This window comes from Vanessa atalanta, chromosome 18, assembly GCF_905147765.1.
Source record: "Vanessa atalanta chromosome 18, ilVanAtal1.2, whole genome shotgun sequence".
Classification (NCBI taxonomy): Eukaryota; Metazoa; Arthropoda; class Insecta; order Lepidoptera; family Nymphalidae; genus Vanessa; species Vanessa atalanta.
The window spans coordinates 11,315,373-11,340,279 of NC_061888.1; the positions used below are offsets into that span (position 1 = coordinate 11,315,373).

A 24,907-nucleotide genomic window follows, 5' to 3' on the forward strand; every position below is an offset into this window, starting at 1 on the left:
TGAGAATAAGAAAAGGGATACCACGGACACTGAGGTACGATATGGTAACAAAAGGGCATCCGACCAACTCGTAAAAAAAACTATATTTATAATAATGTTTCAACTTGATGTGGAAGACAATACCTCCAGACTGCTTGTATTGTGGTATTACGTAACTATTAATCTTCGAAGCTTGTGTTTGTGTTTAATCAAGTCATAACGGTTTCAAGACCATATAAGGCATTGAAAGATATGTTTATGAATAGAATAATAGTCAGGCTTGTATCCATTCTATAGAGGTCAATGGTAGATCCATGTTGTAAATTATTGTGAGGACTGCCATGAATATTCTGTTTTGTTGGATTATGATTGAAAGAGCGACTGAGCCAGTGTAGTTACAGACACAAGGGATAAAGCGATTTATATGCCTTCGTCGCCACGTATACGTCTATCAGTGCAAGCGCCTGTGGACGAAGGTGAAATATATCAAGGGCTGGTGGCCCATTGAATCTACATTTCTTAAATGTAACAAGCAAGAAACAAGCATAAGTTAAATCGAATGGATTTTACTAAATCTCAGTACTGGTACATTTAAAATTAATTGACTGCTAAAACAGAGCAATCAATGTACAAGAATATTGCTATTAAATTTTCACTCACAATCGAACTTCCATGTAATTTATCGCACGACTCAAAGGACAAATTAAAATTTCATAACCTTACATAATACGAATATCTAATGATTAAAATTAAGTCGACTGATTTAAGCAGCGCACGTTAATATTTGTGATATATAAATACCTGTATAAAAGATTATTTTTAGTTCATACGCGGGATAAAGAAAATAAAGTTAATAAACGTTATTACAATTATAAAACAGAACAGAAACAGTCTCTTATAAGAACTTTCGTATTTTATATTACCACCGGCTTGGAATACTAGTACATTATATTGTGTAGAAGCAACAAGAAGCTAAGTAATTACTTTTTTTTTTGTCAATCATGTCATACTTTAGATAATCACACATATGTAATTTAATTGTATGTATGTATATTATCTTGTACTTGATATTATTGTTTTTAACATGAAATAAAGTTAAATACAATGAGTTGTACCTATTCAGGTGGGCTTGTACAATGCCTAAATTACTAAATTTATCCAGGTACATTTTTGTGTTGAGATAAAGATTATTCAATTATTTTTTGAAAATATTTCAATTTATTTATTGGAAAACGTAAAGTAATCTGCGATAATTTCTTGCAGAATTGAATTTCCTGGTCCAGTAACAATGCGAAGTCGAATACTTAGCGTTACAAGTTGATGTTTACTTCTTGTGTTTATAAAATCACTGTTTTATCAAAATAAATGATTTTGTTGTGGATATATTAGTTCTCAGATGACAATCAGAAACATAATTCCCATAGCGTTATTAATGCATGCGAAGTGTTTGAAGCCTTCAACAATACCTTTCATTTGTAACGAAACAATAGTTTATTAACTTACAGACAATTATAATTTTTAAACAATATCTTAATATCTCTAAATACCAAAACGTGCAAGGTCTATAGTAATAATATCACGAAGCGGACATCGCGTGTCTGTCCATTCGTCAGCGATACAATACAAACGTGATTATAACCTTTTTATACAGTATATAAATCACTTCACTTGATTGATAATATTTATGATTGTTTGTAAATATAATTTTATCTGATTATTCTGTTTAGTAATCTCGGGCAGCACGCTTAGCCAGGAAGACCGATAACCTGATAAAGGTGTCGGGAGCCGATTGGACCCGGAAGACGGAGACCATCAGCTTTGGCGCTCTTAGGGTGAGGCCTCAGCAGTCGATACTATTTGTTTAATGATGATGAATCGTCTTAATACATATGTAACAGAATTAAACTGGTACTATTCTAAATACAAATACATATATATATATATATATATATAACAATATAAGTAAATATTATATGTTTTGATCAGTATATCAATACCTTCTGTAGTCATAAATTAGGAGCCGTTTTTTTTGTAATGCTAAACTAATAATCGTAAAACTTTTACCAGAATATGCAACGTATTTCGACTATAGACGTGACAGATCAGAATTTTATATTATTAGAAGATTTGCCGGATTGTATATCTCGTTATATGTATGTATATGTTAAACTGTATTGAGATTTAGAGTTGACATTGTTATTAGTATTTTCATTTAATCTACCTATAATTTTTTTAAAAGGTCTTATTAGAGCTACTAGGTTCTTTACGAAAGTAATATCATATGATAATATATTCGGAGTATTTATAATGAAATGATGAAAAATTGTGTTTCTAAACAAAGCTTACTTCTATAAGCGATTTCTTTCAGTTACTCATAATATTATGTATGATTTATTTACGGATGTTTACTAAGCACCGCTTGCTTAAATAGAACTAATTGTGCGGCCGCAGATTCGAAGTTCAAATCTGGGATCAGAACAATAAAAAGACGTTCTCAGTGGACGACTGTCTCACTTAAATTCATCCTCGAAGACACGTAAAAGCGATTGCTTTGACGCCTAAACTCTTTTCTATCGTCGGATTGCAAGCACGTCGAAATATTTTAGTAAGGAAATGCAGATTTTTGTTTGTTAACAGACGCTTGCGCTATATCCATCGTAATTCATAGTCAACGTTGAGAATAACCTTCGAGGTTAAAAATTGGTCAGGAGGACACTAATTGTCAATACCATAAACAAACAGTTCGAATTGATTTGAAACTGTACAAATGTTGTTAACACTTTCTTGAAGGTAGCATACTACTGTAATGTGAGAGGAGGTTGACTTATGCTCAAACTCTTGTCAACATTGATTTTTGCTGGAAATCAACGGCCTTGTACACAAACCTTGTTTAACGGCTGTTCAGTCAAACATTTATTTCCATCTTAATGTTAAGACAGTATTGTCTTATTAATCGCCTTCTCAGCAACTTCAGATAAAACCATAATAATTTAATTTAATATGAATAATTAAAAATATAAGATTGGTAATTAAAGATAAGGTCGCCAAATCTTTATTTAATCTTTATTTTTTTAAAAAAAAAACCATCCAACCAATTTTTTTAAAGAAAAACTACCAACGTGAAAATTAAAACTTGAAGTCAAAGATAAAATATTTAAAAAGCTTCTGATAGTTTTAGAATATGGACTTCGTTTTCAACTAGATCAAACGAATTTTTAAAACATATACGATTTTACATCTTTAACCTTCTCCTCAAAGGGAGAGGAGGCCTTTAGCTCAGCAGTGGGAAAGTTTACAGGCTGCTAATGCTAAAAAAAAAAATACGATTTTATATTATTTTTAGAAATATACATAATTTACTTGAACATGTTAATATACATTCTTAAAAATTTTACTCGTGTCTAAGAAAGATATTATTTTGTATATTTAAATAATCATTTTGATCTACAACACGTACAATAGGTTGTTTTTTTCAGATGGCGTTTCGTAAGGTCACATAAATTAACCATTAAAAATTAACGCATTAAAATTTAAATTTAAATACAATTTATTATTTTTGTAAGATTTATATTAACGTTTTATAATTGTATACTTTGTATATTTCATTGATGAAATTTAACGACTTAAATAATTTACATGCTTTTTGGTCAATAAATTAAGGCCGTCTGACGCATTAAGACGATTCTATACCAACTTTAGGAAGTGCAGGAACGTTTTAAGGTGTGAAATTGAATTAATGATTTAACAGAATAACAAGCTGACTTATATAACTATGTATATTAAAATATATACATATGTGACATTCTAAAAATCACGTTTTTGTTATATTCATAAGTACATCACGCAATGTATGAATTATAAACACAAATTAACATAGAAATTCAGTGGAGTTTGCTTGTGTTTGAACCCGCAATCATTGGTTAAGATGAACGCGTTCTAACCACTGCTCCATCTCGGCTCTTATTATATATATAACAATTAAATATTTATGGGTGTAATTGATTTTATTTGAATATTATTGTGTTATTGTAGTAACGCCTTCGTGTATTTCTGAATAATCTAAAGGTTGACTGGTAGAGGCTTCAGCCTTTGAGTCCGCCTTTTGTACCGACTACAAAGAACTTGTCATTAAGGTGTATTAAATCAATGAAAGTAAAATTTATACTGAAAGCAATATACTGTGAGTATCTTATGGATATCACATTATAAATGTTTGCCTATTATAATGTTTATTTTCTTTTTCTTTATAAATAATGATCCCATCCTAACACAAGTAGTAAGTTACTAGTGACTTATTAGGCTTTGGTTCCTAATTTGTTAAAGATTAAGTATTGTATGTAACACAATAAACATTTTCTTTTTTTTTTAATGATGATTGTTCGTCGTTTCCCGATTTTTGTCCTTCAAATATAAATAATATGTTTAAGATGCACACGTTATTACGCACGAGGTTAATATTATATTAATTTATGACATTCATATATTTTTTTCGATAGTTCTTTGCGTTTAAGTTTATATAAAGGATTTAATTTACTTTGTTGTTGTATAAATGTTTTATGTAGACTCTACTATCCATGCAAAGCTGGGACGAGTTAGCATATTTTTAGCATAAGCAGCCTGTAAATTTTCCCACTGCTGGGCTAAAGGCCTCCTTTCCCTTTAAGGAGAAGGTTTGGAGTATATTCCACCACGCTGCTCCAATGCGGGTTTGCGGAATACACATGTGGCAGAATTTCGTTGAAATTAGACACATGCAGGTTTCCTCACGATGTTTTCCTTCACCGCCGAGCACGAGATGAATTATAAAACACAAATTAAGCACATGAAAATTCAGTGGTGCCTGCCTGGGTTTGAACTCGAAATCATCGGTTAAGATGCACGCGTTCTAACCACTGGGCCATCTCGGCTCTATCTGGGACGAGTAGCTAGTATATATATAGACTAAATATATTGTATGTATTATTTTACAAATTTCTTGTAAGATTTCCTTGTCACAATTTAGGTATAGCAACCCTTTGCATCTAACATTTTTATTTTATTTTATTTAACAAAATTTGCAACAATATTAATTAATATTTTGCATTTGTTTGTTATTTTTTATTACATAAATAATATTTACAATATCTGTTGATAAAATCGTTTCTCATTTCCTTAAAAAAAACGGTAAAGAAATGATTAAGGTTAATGGACCAGATTAAACGTTAGTTTCAACCTTTCAAGATCAAGGCGGTAACCGTAATATGTACGTTTTTATATAGTTAGTTGCGTTGTGTTTAGACGCAGTTGTGACGCGACCGGCGATGTGGTAGCTCTGCCAGACGTGATGCGTGGTACCACTAGCGACTAATACGTGTGTTGAAAAACATAACGTGCTATTTTATTAATTCGCGATTTTGAATTATTTCGATGTTTAACAGTAACTAGTGAGACGTTGAACAAATCGTTTATAATAATATTTATAAAAAATATATATTAAAAACTTCCGTGTGAAATGATGCGTTCATTTTGATGTTAATCATGTAGGTTAATAGGCAGGTTAAAAAGTGAAAGACATGTACAATAGATTTTACATCTTCACCAGCGGAAACGTTATGAGTGATGAACAGATTAGTGGGAGTGTTTTGTGTGACGGCGGTGCTGCTCTCAGCCGTGACAGCACTAGTGCCGCCAGTCAACAAGGGCCTGGATCAGCTGATTAGGGTCGCGTCCGCTACATGTAGGTGACATCTCATTAAGGCTATAGGTGATTCTTAAACTAATCCCTCATAACCAGAACAGTATCAGTTCATTAAATTGTAATATGATAGCTAAATAGACGACCTCCGTGGTCGAGTAGTGTGTACACCGGTTTTCATAGGTACGCCACCCGAGGTCTCGGGTTCGATTCCCGGACGATTCGATAGAGAGATATAGAAAAAGTTCATTAGTTTTCTATGTTGTCATGGGTCTGGGTACCGTCGTTACTTCTGAATTTCCATAACACAAGTGCTTTAGCTACTTACATTTGGATCAGAGTAATAAATGTGAAGTTGTCCAACATATTTTTATTTTTTTTATTTTAAATAGAAGACCTCCAGGTTTGAAAAATAGGTTCCTTAACCGATTAATATTGTTAGATCGATTGCCTTAATATTGTTAGATCTTTTCAGATATTTCTGTAATGTATCTTTTGTTTTGAAAAATGTAAACATGCTTTTATTTCGTGTAACACGTTCTGTGACGTACTTATTTTTACTGTTTATCAATAAATATCTGTGTATATATCATTATTTACATTGTACAGTATACAATTTCATATAGTTTGCTATTGTTATAGTTACTGTTTCTTACAGGCTACCGAAAACAATCTCTGACATAGAGCTATATAATTCCCAAGGCGAAAGAATTCAAATAAATTAAAATCTATAGTAATATCAACAATATGTAATATGAATTAAATTATAGTTACGAAAACATAAGCCATACAAACAAACCGTATCATTTAAATTATTACGATGACTTTGAAATAATCAAAGTCTAATTAAATAAAATATTTAGAAAGCTATTATTTTGTAATTATAAATAAATAAAATCATTTTTATTTAACGTTTCATAATAGATTGGTGCAGATAAGGACCGAAACCTCTATTTAACTTCAATTTTAACAATAATACACAATACGTGTACCGGAATATGCAGAGAGATAACTTTACGTGATGTAAATATTATTTTAACCAAATCGTGCTCACTGGCTCACTGAGCCGTATTGTAATAAAATACATTGTTGTTCGATGATAAAATCTGGGGAATGGATGACATCTCAGGCGGCATTGAACGTGGACGAACCGTTAGAAATTATACAAGGCAAGGAAGAGAAGTGCCATTATGACGTATGACGTTTTTATAAATAATATATAAGTGTAATAAAACATTATGTTTATATGGTTTTAATAAATTATAGTTCTACGTCTTTAGTAGAACATTTTATGAGCATTTTTTGAAATGCGGTTAAATTTTAATTATTTTTTGTTAACCTTAAGACTTTTTTTTCCATTTTGTTTCCCTTGAACAATATAATAAATTAATGAATGTTTGCTTCAATATTTTACAGCACATTCGTAATTAAATCATTTATTTTGTTTCCAGTGCGTTCGAAAGAAATATTTGTTTGGACATGTTGGTGAATTACTTTTTTTTAAACATCCACATGCTATCTTATTGTGGGTAAAAAAAACAGTGCAATGAATTGTACAATTCATGAAATTAAAAGGTATAAATTATGGCACATTTACACTAAATCTTTAATGTTTTATTTCCGTATGTCATCATACAAAAGGAATAATTATAGGTCGTTTTCCTTTTAACAACACAATGATTATATTTCTGTGTGCAATTGTTTCTAAATATTTTCATAATTCAGGAAATACAAATTTCATAATGGTCTTGTCACGTCTATATTTTACAAATTCAGATTGATGCAATATTTTTTGTTCGTCAGATAGAAGGAGAGCCTAATCTGACGACCTCCGTGGTCGAGTAGTGTGTACACCGGCTTACATGGGTACGCCGGTCCGAGATCCCGGTTTCGGTTCCCGGCCGAGTCGATGTAGAAAAAGTTCAGTAGTTTTCTATGTTGTCTTGGGTCTTGGTGTTTGTGGTATCGTCGATACTTCTGATTTTCCATAACACAAGTGCTTTAGCTACTTACCTTGGGATCAAAGTAATGTATGTGATGTTGTTCAATATTTATTACATATTTATTTATATTTATATATTATCCTGTATTTGTAATGAATTTCTTCACCATGAGATAGTTCAGTGGATAGAATAAGTGGTTTTTGACCGAAGCTTAACAGTTCAAATCCGAACAATACCGTGGCCCTAATTTGTACCCGATTATTATTATTATTGCACTGGGGTGAATGAAAATATCACGATAAACCACACACTACCACGCGGTACCATTTGTCCACTCTACGACTCTACCACTGTCGTTTTGGTAGATTTAAACTTTGACTAAAATATTTGATATTTGAGATATATTATCTTCGTTTCCTTTAACATATGGGTAAAAAGTTACCTCATTTCTGTGTCAATATACTGTTAACTGTCTAGAATAACATGAATATTTATAATATAAAAATGAAACCTTGCTTGCTAAGCCGATAAATTATGAATACATATAATAGTATAATTTTTAAAAGGCATTCGAGTTATTATTATCGATTTAGAGGTGTTTAAAGCCGTGTTCGAACTGTCTGACTGCATCACGCAAACAACACATGACAGTATTAAACTCATGTTTTTTTTTAAATAGTAAACCTTGATCATAGAATACGAAGGGTCGATTAGATCATGCCAATGCTTTTGAAACAGAGAAAATAGAAATTATTCAGAATTTATATATATTTTTAAGTCTTACTAAACAACATAAGGTTACTTTTATCATTAACTTCTTTATCTTTTAAATAAATCTTTAAGATCTTTGTAATTTTATCAATATACTGTCGATTAACAAACATCCCTTTGTAAATGATTCGTTAGGTAAAAAATTAAGAGCGTTAGCTGGTCTAGTTGAAACCTTGTAAGGGGTTACTCGGGGGAAGGGGATGTGTATAAATGGGATCCCGTGTTCAAGTCCCGGGTTGGGTATCACAAGTTGGGTTGGTCTGCTGAGAAGCGCTAGTAGCCCGAAATTATGAAGTTGGTAGTGTTATACTCCTGAACCTTAGAAAGCACATAAAGTGATTTCAAATTGTGGTACCATCCGAATATAAGAATAAGGTTGTAGAGGATTTCTGTAAAGAAAATGATGTCTTATCAAATTTGACTATAAATTAATATGCTTCATTTTCTTAATTATAATCATACAAATATAAAAGTATTTTTTTCGTTTGCAATATTTATTATGACAGAAACTATCATTCGAGTTTCATTCTTATATGTATCGAACCAAATGTTGCCCGTCTCTTTTTATCGTTCATTAAGATATAACAATGGCTTCTTTCTTAAAATAAAAATAGTGCATTGACCTACAAAGTGTCACGGACCTAATAAAAATCATCTCATCCTTCGAGATTTCTTCAGTAACAAACATTAATATAAATAATTTTCCAAGTTAATATTATTACGTAAATATTAAAAAAACTTTTAAATATATAAAAACATAAATGTAAAAATGCTACAATGATTGCTATTTAGTAGTTCGACAGCTGTGTTGTAAGGTTCAGTACAGATTATACTTGTTTTTGCAACACCTGCGCGGGCGCACTGCACGCGATGACACGGACACGAACATTTCGATTTATTTTGTAGTTTGTGAGAATATTAATAAATAATGTCCTCGTGACCGAATTTCGACCACAGCGTCTTATTTTATTGATTATTCATATTTGTATAATTGTACTGCGCAAGTGTGGGCGTAAGTACATTTTCACTTCATATTACTCTCATTGTCCGTTCGACACGACTGGAGAGAGATCAGACACCGCATTAAATAAATTACACGTTTTTCAAGACACTGTAATGTCAGCACTGTACTTCCTAACTTCGGGCTATTAAAGATAATTGCTTGACATAAATGATTCAATTAATTTTATTGGCTCAATCCAGTATTTGAACCTTGGACCTCTGGATATGTAGCTGTATAAACAAGCCACTATATCAACGAAGCGTTAAGAAAATTAAATGAACGCTGGGATGACATTTCGTTACTTCTATGATATTTTCATAAACATTTTCTGGCAATTTTTTTGTGAGATACTAACAGTTCGATAATATATTTTATCGCTTGGCAAAAACGCACACGTTCAAGGCGAAGACTTAGAGCCAAATACTTGAGGCGGCTCTGATAGGGCATATGAGAATTTCATCCCACAGATTCAAATTCCCCGCCGCCACCGGGCTCTTCGTAAATGAATGAAATTCTATGAAAATTACAAACATAATATTAAAATCAACCGAAAACCATCACCACCATCACCATCATCACCATGTAACGTGCTAATGTCCTTTCGTCATAAAAATACTAAATATTATTTAAAAATATATGAAATTATGTATTTTTATTCTTGATTCAAACAATGTCATCTTTAAGAATATAATCTACGGAACGAATGTTTCATGGAATGACTCTATGTGAATGATATTTAATCATTAACTCTTTACATGAAATCATCGTGACAAGAGTTAATTTAAAATTAAACATGCTTTGTTAGTTATAATTATAAAACACGATACTTGTAGTAATTTCTGTTTATTGTTAGATCAAAAGTACGAACGCTTTTTATTACAAACAATAACGAATACAGACTTTAATTTAATCATATTTAAGACAAATGTGTTGCCATATTATATACGAATATATTAAAACGATTTCTTATTTAAAGATATTTATTTTTATAATAACTAACACTAGGTATATCAAAATTAATTTCTTCTAACTAAAGTCTTCAAAAAGGTTCAGATAATATATATTTTTAAAGATACATATACATATATAAAACATAATTGATCTATATTTTATATAATTGGTAAATAATGACATGTGTGTGTGAATCCGGCTATCGATTTATTTTAAAACTTTTTGTAATTTCATAATAGTGTATTTATATTTATTAATGATATTATATTTTTATTGCTGTTATAAACATTTATATATTCCATTGCACTAACTTATTTAATACTTCACTGTTTCGCTGACGTGATTTAAAATGAGAAAAATATTAATTTACAGGTGACGCCTTGCCCCTGGATGTGATATTCAATTGGCCGTCCGTGCCTGACTTGGATATAATGGAGTACTCCCGAAAGGGCAAGAGAAGTTACAAGTTGGCCAACGCTCATTTAGCTCTTCGCCATCGCCTCCCTCAAGTGCTCGTCATCTACATCCCCGGATGGTGGAACACGCCCACTGACGAATCTTCACAAGCTCTAGCCAATGCTCTACTGCATAAAAATTCGTTCATTCTAATTTTGGACACACGAGTTACGTTCTGTCGAGGTTACGTTGCGTCAGTTTCGCGCGTCAAAAGTGTCGCCCAAAAGGTTTTCAAATTAATCAAGAACCTACATTCAGAGGGATACCCCTTAAGTTCAGTGCATTTAATCGGTTTCAGTTTAGGAGCTCATGTAGCTGGAATGGTGGGAAAATCGTCACAAAGCCGTCTGAATAGAAAAATAGGAAAGATTACCGCTCTAGATCCAGCTAGACCATGTTTTACTCACCTCTCTAAATATAGACTCGACAAACGCGACGCGAAGTTTGTCCACGTAATACACACGAGTGCGGGAGTATTGGGACTGGAGCAGCCTATAGGGCACACTGACGTGTACGTCAATGGCGTGTCAGCTCCACAGCCAGAGTGCCGAGAGAAGGCCGTTAGCTTGGAATGCGATCACGCACAGTCGTGGAAACTCTTCTCCGCTTCCGTAATGAACGAGCGTTCGTTGATAGGACGAAGGTGCAAAAGTTGGAACGAGCTGAGCAGCGATCACTGCAGTGGAAATGAGACCGCAGTGGGATACGAATGCAACGTCAATATTCGGGGTATGTTCCTCCACAAGTCGCAAGAAGTGGATCGCAAAATTACAGTGTTTAATCCTTTTGACATAAAAACCTGGTGGTCTAGGTGACTGACGTTTTTCTAATAAATTATATTATTAATTAATAATAAAATAATATTAACATGTTTCTTAAAAAATATGACAAATAACTAACAGTAGGGTGTTTTTGAAGTTTTAAAGTAAACATTTTAATTGAATAGGAAGATATTCGATTCTACACAATTATTCCTAGAAATTTTAAGTAATTAACAATTAGTATTTATATTACATAATATAAAAATGTTAAGATTATTAGGAACGGTAGAACCGTTACAATTTATTTTGGAAATTCAATTTATCATCTGCTATCAAGTTATCGTTTTAAAAGTAATGAATCAAGTAACATTCGTATCATGACTTTTAGAACCGTACTCCTCATTAAAAAGGTATTTACACTTTTGTCACGTACTCATAAGAAAAGTGTCCAATGTTTTAAGAATGTTATTTAACCGACTTCAAATAATGTCTGTTTTTCCCGTTACTTTCGATGTGCGCGAATTCTTAAAAATTTCACGGTTAATTTTCATAAATCGCCCTTGTGGAGAATCACGTTAACCGACCGTGTAGTTTTTGAATAATATACTCATGGGAAGGTTTTAGTATATAAGTATACGATATTAATGTACCATTCCTATGAATTATATAGATGTAATAATCGTGTTTTATGAAATGTCGGTTCATTTTAAAAAAATATAGTGTAATACATAGTTTTAATCAATGCGATTTTTATATTTTTTATTTTAGTTTTAATTTTAACTGTGATACAAATATACTGATTTTATACTATTTTTAATATTTATTGTGCGTTATACGTATAAATATATATTAATAAATTATTGATTGAATTTAAACTATTTTATTTAAAAAACTAAAGAAAATACAGCGCGCTTCCCCACCTTCACCCCTTTTCGCGAAATCACACCCAAATATTGCGGGAAAGCGAAGATGGAGATGTACCTCATCAAGAATATATTGTTTATTCCTCCTTCGACTTTAGTACCTGGCATTATAGATAATTCATTACTGGGTCAATCCAAAATATCGTGTCCCTTGGGCTTGTTATACAGTCTGACACACACACAAAATATTTCAGGATGATGGAAGAATAAATGATGAGACACCACCACCGGCCAAGATCATATTATCTATTTGATTTGATTGACTTTACCGCGTTCACTCGTCAATATGATAAATGGTCAAACAGGACGTGATTAACTAAAGAGATACCGAGATACCGAGAAGCATGGTGACCCATAAAGCTGTAACCACACTAGCGTGATATAGTGACCGACATATGCCACACACTGAATCGCTGCTTAAATATATATTTACTGTAGTATATCTGTTTACTTTTTCCCCTTCTAATATAATGATATATCAAGAATATGTGTTATTAAAATAAGAGGATTAATTAATGGTCAATTCTGGGTCAGAACCTTGTAAAGGAGATGAAGACCAACGACTTATATCGTTAGATAAGCTGTAAAGTACATACAATACGTGAATTTTGATTGAAGATTACGGATTCTAATCTTAATTTATGTTGATTTCGTGCCCGGCGGTGAAGGACAGCTTCGTAAAAAACCCGTATATTAGATCGAATAAAATGTTCCCACGTGTGAATATACTAATGAAACAGCTAGATGGAATACTTTCATAACTTTCTCAGAAGGGAGGAGACCTCGCCGAGCAGTTGGATATAAATATTGTTGTTAGAGGAGACGGCGAGCGATGAAGGCAGTATAGTTGTTGTGGCGTGCTTTAAGCAGAACGATGGGCATGAAGTTTGGTTATGCCAGTAAAATTTTGCGAAAAAAACTTTCGTTTTCAACCAATATAAGTATAAAGGGGTAAGTACTACATATTGAATCAAAAATGTAATTACAGCCCACAATTTTTCTAGCTCAAAAACTCGCCATCTGGTATAAATAATGGAAATTGTTAGTAGTAGTTCCTGACAATTTGTTTTCCTAATATTCATAGTAGTTCGTTACATATCAACTAGATGGCGCTTAAACACATATAATATAATTTAACCCATGTTTGAAAAAACATGTTCAATATTACTCATGTGATAAATTTTCAATACTATTATGTCGTCTATACAAAGAGCCCCAGAGCCTCTTCCTGAGAGCACTCCACTCGAAGACGTAACAAAGTGATATTAGTATTCACTGTTAGTAACTGGAGCTTTGTGCAGGTGTCCTATTAGATGAGTGGGTACCACTGGATGGAATTTACCAGTTATGTTAACGTCGAACATTATGAATCCCTGTTTAAGTTTTTATGGTGAGTAACTTAGAATCATTACATATTGGATCTTGCGGTGGCGGCGCGTTTAGACAGTGTCACATATGCCAGGTGTGCCATTTGATTGTCTTCTCCAAACAGTAACAGTCGCTTTGTTAAAGAAGCTCATGAATATCTGCTTCTCTCCAAGAAGGCTTGGAAATTATTCCAACTACTGCACTCAAGGATACACAAGTTACAAAACTTTATTGAACAAATGCTGGTTTCCTTAAGATGTTATTCTTCGCTGCACGACATCAATTATAAGCACATGAAATTCCAGTTCTTGTTTGGATTAAAGCTTATCTTTGCTTAAGATTCACTTTTTGTACTCGTTGGGGCACCTTGTGTACGATTTTACGATTTGTGTACGAACATTAATAGGAATTACAAGTGTTTTATGATTTGTAAATATGGCAAACATTTTGAGACTTACAAACGCACCGGGCCGGATTTAGGGGAGGGGCCACAATAGAGATTCCGACGACTTAATGTAATATATATTTGGATATCTAGATAATAAAATTACTAATTACTGTTTCAAAAGTTACCGATACTAAGAATAAACATCTTATTGATAATTCTTACTGACAGAAAAAAAATTGTTCAAATTAATTTGTAAAATAATGATTAGGTTTCTCCACTCCTCTGTTGCTCCAGGGCTTTAAATCCGGCTCTGCAAAGGCAAAAGGAAAAAATGGAAACATACAGTGTTATATTCGCAATTTAACTGTGGTTCGTTATTATAGTAGGTATATTAACAATGATATTATTTTAATCTATATATTAAACCCACATCTCATTAAATTACCAATATCGAATATAACAATAATCTCTAGTTAGTTACTAAGCGTAATTAATACAAATTCAGTAATTATATTGACATTCAAACGGAGGCGGACAAGTAAATACACTAACTATCTTCGGGATGGTACATATGTGGTCCGTTCGTCGGCTTTCGCGGTTTTTGATTGACTTCCAAATCCCAGAGCACAAGTGTACAGAGACGAGCAATGACATCGTTCAAACGACTTTTCGAGCGGACATCGAACTTACGAGTACCTACTTACTAAGAGATACATACTGTCACGTGTACTGTCACAGTAATCGGTTTTAATACCCGAATTAATTTAATAGCGAAATTAATTATCGTTTGTGTATATTTTTTTAGATATATCGTATGCAGTGTACAGCTCTAATCGCTTTAGTAATAAAGCTCAAAATGTATTCTAGTGCCGGCTTATGTACTGAATAAGTTTAAATACACAGAGCGTGTAAAGGACAGGCGGACAGTAGATTAATGGTGCGAGATCATAGGCGGGGCCACTGCCTGCAACCAGAGAGCCGTGTGGTCACAGTGACAGCGGAGCGAACTTTTTTGCAAAACATTTACATATATTTTATTAAGATTTCTCAGTTTTTTGTCGAGGAAATCAAAATTTATAAGAAAGAATAATAAAAAAAAACGCTATAAAACAAGCTTGCGTTTTACATTATACATGCGGAAAATTTATTATAACGTAAAAAAATACTATTCATTATACCTTTTTTTTAAGGCAATGGTTGGCGGACGAGCAAATGGGTCACCTGATGGTAAGTGGTCACCACCGCTCATAGACAAAGGCGCTGTAAGAAATATTAACCATTCCTTACATTACCTATCCGCCACCAACCTTGGGAATTAAAATGTTATGTCCCTTGTGCCTGTGATTACACTGCCTCACTCACTCTTCTAACCGGAACACAACAATACAGAGTACTGTTATTTGGCGGTAGAATATATGGTAAGTGGGTGGTACCTACCACCAAGTGAACATATATATAGATTATGTTTTCACTAACACCAAAGTCCCAAAATGTATCCTAAATCTCAGCAGAATCAGTTGGGTGAAAGTGATTTAAACTTAAATTGCAAGATTTGAACCACTCATAATAACAGGTTAGAGTGTACTGTAATCTGTGGTTACAATTGAAATAGCAAATAAAGAAAATTATTTAATATGGATTACAATTATAAGTGTGCGCCTGGGTAGAGTCCCAACGAGCACGTGCAACGTGCCGTGCTCAGCTCGAAAGCAGCGGTTTTACATGTGGAAACGATGCTACAGTTTTATCGATCCATGTCAAGGACGGAAATTGGCGAGGTTTAAGTGTGTACATCACCATTATTCCATCATCAACACAAACATTTCGCTGGCACTGCGGCCACATATATTCGTTGAGCCGAACACCGCTAGGTACATCCGAGTATTTCGCCGGATTATGGGCACGTCTAACCGTTTCCTGTCGCATTGTGACTGACCGTGTGACTGTCGGTACGATCGTTCTGATCATAAATCTTACCCAGTTCGTTTGGCTTTGGTTCAAATAACAAATTATATTGATTCACTGAAGCAAAATGGCGCTGCTCAAAAAACTACCTACGTATTACAAATAAATACAACTGCTTAGGTTATTAGTTGCGATAACAAAGAGAATGAACCGCAAGTCAGGTTTTTATATCTAAAAGTAGGACAGAAGTTATTGTGTAGTGTGTGCTTGTCATTGGACAACACATTCACCCGTACCGAAGAAATAGTTTTCATGCACACCTATAAAAATACTGTAATAATATGCATCGTCGAACTTGAGTAATTTTCATTTAACTTATTCAGCAAAAAATATAGTTTGCTATGTGATACTTACATACTATTATTATTTTGCATAATTTTCATGAAATACCAAGTCATTCTTATTAATAAAACAGTATTATAATACATCACGTATAATACGGTTTTATTAGTTTAAATTATATTCATTAATTATTTATTATGAATGTTATCAACTCTATTCTGGTCCATGTTACATTCTCCACACATTTGAATACTAAGCTCGTATCCAAGGATTTAAAACACACTTTTGAGCTCTTTATAATTAAATAAATTAGTAAATGCAGAATAGAATAATAGAATGGAATTAGCAGATGTTAAAAAAGACTCAACTGTTATGTTACCTCATAAGTAGTTTCGATATGAGCGTATGTGTAACTGTTGATTTAAATTATAATCAAAATCGTTCAAAAATAATATATAAATAAAAATTGACATTAAGATCAAGTTTTTATATTCTTAATAATTATATCTTAATTTTTAAATTAGAATCATTCGAAATAGCTCATATAAGCCTGTCATAATAATTTGTCAATTTATCTTTATAAGCAAACATTGCTATTTTTTATATAGAGGAGCATTATTAAAAGTGATATTTTATACAAAACTAGCGACCCGCCCGCCTTCGCACGGGTGCAATGCTTAAACTAAATATACTACAAAATGTCTTACAATACGAACTGCTATGTCCCTGCGCTTTAAATCTGTAATATCTTCGAAAATATTCATTCAAATTACATGCTGTAAACGGCCATATTGATCTATATTCAATTCACAATGTATTTAAAGTAGATAATTCGATAAGGATTAATACTGTACTGCTTAAAATTGCTTCGAAAATGAGTCATTATCTCCGTAAAAAGTAAAGGATAAAAAATGGTTATTGTGGGTTACCCTAAGAGACGGACATATACCCATTTCATTGACTTTTTTAAAGACCTTTTTAAGGTGTACAATACATTAGTTAGTTCAGGCAGCGTTGGCAATGAAAGCGCAAAAAATGTGTTTATTTACAGTATCACTTCAGAAACCTCTAAAATGATTAGTTTTTCTCCACTATATTGAGCATGCATTATACATATAAACCTTCCTTTTGAATCAATCTATGTATTAAAAAAAACTAATTTAAAGATCTAAGCAGGAACAGACAGCGGTAAGTGACTTTGTTTTAGACTATGTAATCAAAATCTAATATGATGCTGATAATTACTTTATAAGTACTTTGGCAACATTGCAGGTCAATATACATATTTTTAATCACTTTGGTGGTCTCGTAGCTAACGTATGAGAGTCGAAAATTTCTCAGTAGCAGCCCGGAGTTTGGAAGTGGGCAATCACACCCGTTGGTCGTGGGCCTCAGCTGTTTCCACTCGAGTTTGCCATCTCAAAGAACTCTCAGATAAAGCGTCTACTTGTGTTTCCGCACACACATGTGCGCTATTATATCTTCTGCGCTGTGGGCAAGTCTCCCTTGAGATTATTGTGATCGAAGTCGTTCATAATCAAGAAGGACATAATCATAATATATTTTAATGTAAGAGGTATTATGTATCCCATCAAAAACATAAATGTAAAAATGAGAGCCAAGTTAAATATTATGATATATACCTTGGTTGTTGTCTTCAACGACAAAAGAAGTGAGATCTAAATTTGTGCCAAGTTAAATAGTCCTTTCTGAAATTTATTTATAACTACATAAAATATCATTTCTTCTTATAACTTGGGGTAATATATTGTTGCCTAAGGTCTGACTTGGCTAGTTCTTATATACGAATAATTTGACACATTTATGTCAAATAGTTTTTGAGTTATGAGGAGGTCAAAAGTGGCTCCAAATGGTTCGTGTAATATTACACACGGTGCTGCACGCCAGTTCTGTTACTAGAACTTGGCTGACACGCTACCGCGTGTCTAGATAATCAGTACATTACATAAAATTACAATTAACGCGCAGGTGTGGTGTCTTCAATTTGAATTGCTTTACAAAATGACTCAACTAAATATTCAGAGATAAGCTAATCTGTGACACTCAAAGATGTCTAATTTGCATGATTATAAGGAAACACATCTGCGTAACGAATCGTATCTGTAATTACAGATTACCGCCTGACAGATTGTGGTTCGTATTAATTAGTCTTCTAATTAGTTGCGCTGTGTGGTGCGTTGAGGTCATTACAGTTTGAGCTGTCAAAAGTAGAAGGCAATACTTGAAATTAAAAATTAAAAAAATACAATATTCTATAAATAGTAGTGAGTAGGTACAATTTGAATAGTTACAGAAAGTTAATGACGTTAATGATTGAGTTTGTTGAAAATGGGCGTTTTTCATTAGTTTCGGCGTTTGTACCGACCTTCCCGTATTTTTGTCTTTATACTTTAAATAGCCGAGATGGCCCAGTGGTTAGAACGCGTGTATCTTAACCGATGATTTCGGGTTCAAACCCAGGCAGGCACCACTGAAATTTCATGTGCTTAATTTGTGTTTATAATTCATCTCGTGCTCGGCGGTGAAGGAAAACATCGTGAGGAAACCTGCATGTGTCTAATTTCAATGAAATTCTGCCACATGTGTATTCCGCCAACCCGCATTGGAGCAGCGTGGTGGAATATGCTCCAAACCTTCTCCTCAAAGGGAGAGGAGGCCTTTATCCCAGCAGTGGGACATTTACAAGCTGCTAATGCTAAAAAAAATGCTAATACTTTAAATGTTTATATTGATATTGATTAGATTGAAGAACGGACAAAAAAGTAAATTTGTTGTTTTTTTTTTAAACTGAATTCTCAGCATGTATTAACCTTCCTCGTGAATCACTCTATATCTTTATGAAAACCGTATTAAAATACGGTGGGAAGCGACTCCGTTTAATTTTATTTAGTGATTAATATGGATCTTGTTAAAGCGACTTTAAAGTATATTAAGTATATTGCTTGTCTGTAATCATTATACTGCTGCTTGAAGGTCTCCTATCCTAAGAGTAAAGGATTTGGAGCCAATTCGACCACGCTGCTTTAATGCGGATTAGTGGAACAAGTGGAAAATCTTCATATGACACAGGCCAGATTCGCCTTGAAATTTCCCTTTGCCGCGCAGACCTTACCGTTACGAGATGAATTATTAACACAAATTAAGCAGATGAAAAGTAATTGGCATGCTTAGGTTTTAAGCCGCAATCATCGGTTGAGCTACAATTGTTGCATCCATCGGCTATTTCGTCTCTATAAAAATATCATTACAATATAGCTTGATGGTCTTGGAGCTTCGCATAAAATCCTTTTTAAAATCATCACACATTTAATTATATAACTGAGATATAATGCCATTGCTGCTCTTTAAAAAGTTGTGAGTTGTGAAATATTACTGTACCTAATATATCTAGACTTAAGAGTGTTTTGCTTGTCAATTAGTCAAAGCGATTTACTTTAATCGGTATTAAATAGTGTTAATAATAAAAGTGGTAATTTGAAACAGCCCAGTGTACACTTTGCGACGAAATAATTGTAGGTTTGATCGCTACCTTGTATTGTCGTCACTCTTAATACGAATATCGCGCGTATTTGTTTAGAAAAATAGGAATATCAATAAATCTTTGAAAACAAACGTAGATAGCATTGTTAATAAAAAGATACAACGTAATGTCAATAAGGTCGGCCATTTTGGATATCTCACGTCGATAGCCTTTGACTTTGACTATTTATAATTCAAAATCGGATAGCGTGTTTAGATTGAAGATTGTACAAACATGGATACATGAAGACACATAGTAGGAGTTCATCCGATAGGATGAGGTGAATGAGTATATTATAAGTATATAAGAATTTACTTACTTATGTATGAAAAGTTATTAATAAGAATGAAAAGGAATAATGAAATATAAAAACATATATAATAAAAAAGGTCTCAAAACAGCACAGATACTAAACCCTGTGGGAAGTAAAATTGCTGAAAACTGAGAAGAGTTTGTTTGTTTGTTTGATCGTGTCAATCACTGGAACTAACAGTGTTATTTGAAGAAAACCATTTGCGTTAGACGTCTATGTATTACTATATACTGTTTAACTTCACATTTTTTAAAATAAAAGTGTTAGACTAGTGAATGGGCCACCCAGTATACTGATATACTTAGCGTATATACAATGGCGCTGTAAGAAATATCCCAACCAAAATCGCCATCGCGCCATCAACCTTGGGAGCTAAGATGTTATGTCCATTGTGTCTGTAGTTACAATAGTTCTTACCCTTTAAATATAACAATACTAAGAGGTGCTGTTTGGTGTTAGAATATGCTATGATGATTTTGTGCTCCCTAACCGAACGGGTTTGCAAAAAGCCGTATCATCAAGTAAACACGAACTCACTAAAGGAGCAGTAACGTTTTACGCAGGTAAGCAGCCACTAAGTATATTTATAATTTTGTTACTTGAGATAACAGTATCTTCTCGTGATCCCGAGTATAATAAACCGAGAAAAAAGAACAATATTTTGAATAATTGTGTTTTTGCTTACTGTATAATTCGTTTTGAAAGCGGTTGTTGAGTTTAGAATGATTTCTTAAGCAGATACGGCCCCGTAACACTTCTATTCTAGATACAGTTTTCCCGACATTGAACGGAGCACGCTTGAACCATATTTACTTTACATAATATGTATTGATGATGATAAATGTACTCCGTTCTGAGTATTTCCATACACAAGAAACCTTTTTATGGAACATAAATAGACAAGTATTGGAATAACAGAGTGGGGACGCTTGCATATGTATGTTATGTGCTCGCTCCTAAACCATCTATTGTGAACTTTATTGTTATGAAAATAGAGATCAGAATTGGTTATCGGTACCATGGCGACTGGTCGTCTGTACCTGGCTAGGGTTGGCGATACATTTTTTGCTATTTTACATAAAATCTTTTAAATGTAAATTAGATACCTAATTTTAAAAAAATCATATATATTTTAAATGTAAATAATTAAGTTAGGTGATTCAGTTTGATAATTAATTAAATATGCACATGAAGATGTGCCTAAAATTTTTAATTATAAAGTCGTTTTTATAAATCTTTTATAAAGGCTTCAGTATGTATTTTGTATAACCCTATATGCTTAGACTATTGAATTGTATGTTCCAGTAATACTTATATAATCAGGTGGGCTATAAAAATCACATAGTCCACCAAATTAAGGACTTGTCGCCCAAAATGTCTTTTAAAATGTTTAAAGTCAGTGTTACGTAAGCAGGCGAGCGACAACCCTATAAAATTTCCTGTATAAGGCGATGCACAAGCGGGGTGAGGCACAAAGACTCAATTATATTTTGAAGCACGTTTCAGGCATTTCAATTTTATATCTCGGCCGTCGGGGCCTGCCGGGAGCCGATGCGAGGCGAGCATTGTATTAGCTCGCGACGGCTAGCGGCTTGCGCGCTCCGAATTATATCGGAAAACGATATTTTTTCCATTTAATTCGTTCACCTTTTGTGTCCGAATTGATGGTATTGAAATAAACTACTTTATTTTGGAGATTATTAAGCTCATACAATGACCTCACTACTTGGATTGGGGTTTTATTATACGCCGTTTCGCGTTCGACGTAACCTCCCGTATTTCCTGGTGTAAAATAATTTTAACACTGTCTCAGCATCTAAGGTTTGACATATTTCTGTTCAGTCTACTATATCCGAGTGTTAGGATATTTCATATGAAGCTCTGAAAATTCTATTCAGGAAAATTCAGGTCACAAAGCTATCCTTTAATGATAATAATAATAATACGTCATATATAATATATGTATAATTTTTATAAACCCAATACGTTGATTTAGCATTAGCAGCCCGTAAATGTCCCACTGCTGGGATAAAGGCCTCCTCTCCCTTTGAGGAGAAGGTTTTGGAGCATATTCCACCACGCTGCTCCAATGCGGGTTGGCGGAATACACATGTGGCACACACAAAATTTCGTTGAAATTAGACACATGCAGGTTTCCTCACGATGTTTTCCTTCACCGCCGAGCACGAGATGAATTATAAACACAAATTAAGCACATGAAATTTCAGTGGTGCCTGCCTGGGTTTGAACCCGAAATCATCGGTTAAGATGCACGCGTTCTAACCACTGGGCCATCTCGACTCATACGTTGATTAATTGTTTGATAAAAAAAACATTAGAGTTTCGGAAATATTGACGATATATCTGTTCATCTTACACGAAGTGATTATTGATTTGGAAGTATTATTAATCTTCATGCTAGAGATGCAATAAGTCGTAAGCGAAATCTTCTACCGAAGTATTATGCTACCAACCAACTTAAAAATATTTTATCCACCTACCAAGGATTTGAATGTTGAGTTTAAAAACGGCAGCGTATATAGCGGCCAACTGTAGAATTAACTCATGCGTGATAAAAGTATTATTGTACAGATGTCGTTCGCATTTGTAAAGTCACGGGAACTAACCCGTTTATTATCTTGGTACTTAATAGGCATTTCGTGCAAAAAATGTTTTTATAACTAAAAATAAAGGCACTAAAAAATGCCCCCTAAGCTCAGCATCGCCGTTATAAAAGAAACTGTGAAGGGTCGTTTTAGATAAAATTATATAAAGAACTATTATCAGATGACAAAGGCTTTGAAAGGCCGAGTTTGAGGGTGAAAATTATACAGGACTTATCTTAAAAAAACATTCGGTTTCTATAGGATAGAACCGTTTTTAATTGCGTCGTTCCGAACGTAACGTTCAGTCCGGGTTTATAATTGTAAGGCTTTAATAGAATAATGAAGAAATATTTCAGAGTGTATATAATAAAGTAAAAAAAACACTTTGAATATTTTGTTATCAAATTAATAATTTCTATCCAGATTGTACGTTAAAAATATAAGTCAGTGTAATATCTTCGGAAATTAATAAAATACAGTTCGCTTCATTTTATTAACTGTAAGAAAAACCTATTAACTTTGTTTTTTCTATTTATTGAAAGTAACTTGAGATAGACTTCGATCAATTATTTCACATTTGGATATAATTTTTATTATTAATCAAACTTACATATATTATACTAAAGTACCTTCTATTTATGCACTAAATATTTCGTTGCACTAAAATACCTAATGTAATACGGTGCGTTTCCGTTGAAATAGTTGGTAACTGTGGTGTTTGCAATATTTTGTTATTCTTCATAAAATAACGAACAATAACACTACAGTTATATTTATTGTTAACTTTGTATTTTTATTATCGTGTCCGCTGAAATTGTCGGCCTGTCTGTGTCAGCGAATCTTTGCAATTCGTACAAATACTACAAACAGTACAATATTTTTTGAAAATTAAACTAAATATTAAATAATCATTTACGTCTTCGTGAGTAAATAAGATATATACTTTGTATCGTGACGAAATAATATTACAAAACAATTATTACATAGATAACCCTCGTTATTACGGTGTAGATCTAACAATTAAAACATAATGTTTTTAAAATGCGCTTTGAATTGAAAACAAGACTCTCTAAATATACATATAAGCTCTAAAATCACTTAAAGCCTTAAAGGGATACAGTTAGTATTACAGGGCGCGACATGTGAGTGTAATTTCGCTCAGCCCCTAATTAGAGAGATAAGGTGTGATTACAGTAATGAGCCAGTAATCACCGGCTGCCGAGCACGACCGGAAGCGGACGAGAATTTACGAATGTTAGGTGCTCAGCGAGGCATTGTGTGGCGAGTCGCGATTTTTTTTTTTAATATCAAGCCAGATAAAAAAAATAGTGTTGTTAAAATTCGTTTTAAATTTCGAATGATTTCTTTCGAACGTGTAGTTGTACCAGCGGTATTAGTGGTATGTGTTAACTGTGAGTCCATCTTAATGTCAGCGTAAGCGAATTTCGTGAGCTGACTTTTCAATACAGATAGCTAAATTACATTTACTAGTGGGTCTCCCGCGAATCTTCACGTATATTCAAAAAACTTTTTAGGAATTTCGAAACCTATGATTGTACCTATGATTATTTTGATTTCATTTCATTGTAAACTGCAAGTCTACATTTGACGCCATAATTATGAAACCTTATTAAGAAATTTTTAATGTCAAATTGTATACATTAGTTTCGGTAGAATTGGAATTTATCGAAAACAATTTACTTTAATTGTGTTTAGAATTTTGTTTGTTAAGAATTTTTAATTTTTTTTTCTTATACAGCCGTAGTTCCGCTCTTTAACTTATTTGCGTTTTCTAAAATTAATACGTCCTAAAACTAAGATGTTTTGTCTCTTGTACCTGTAATCACAATGGCCCACTCACACTTCGAACTGTAACATCACGATACTAAGAATTGATGGTATTGGTGGGTGGTACCAATCCAGATGAACTTGCAAGAAACCTCTCCACCAAGTAAAAGTAATGCTTACCAATGATAATTAAAT

The 24,907-nt window shown here is 33.2% G+C and overlaps 1 protein-coding gene across 1 annotated transcript; it reads left to right on the top strand.

Moving 5' to 3' along the window:
- The first annotated feature begins 5,280 nt into the window (after positions 1-5,280).
- On the top strand, positions 5,281-12,312 carry LOC125070942 (lipase member H-B-like). The gene is made up of 2 exons (XM_047680966.1): positions 5,281-5,695; positions 10,694-12,312. Exons 1-2 carry the CDS (start codon positions 5,578-5,580, stop codon positions 11,590-11,592), a joined length of 1,017 nt encoding a protein of 338 aa, XP_047536922.1. The 5' UTR covers positions 5,281-5,577; the 3' UTR covers positions 11,593-12,312.
- The last annotated feature ends 12,595 nt before the right edge of the window (positions 12,313-24,907 follow it).

What these genes read in the sequence shown, in the direction of transcription:
- LOC125070942 (XM_047680966.1), top strand. Translation starts at nt 5,578, where the DNA reads ATGAACAGATTAGTGGGAGTGTTTTGTGTGACGGCGGTGCTGCTCTCA. An exon ending in TAGGGTCGCGTCCGCTACAT is followed by an intron (nt 5,696 to 10,693) that starts GTAGGTGACATC and finishes ATTAATTTACAG; the next exon opens with GTGACGCCTTGCCCCTGGAT.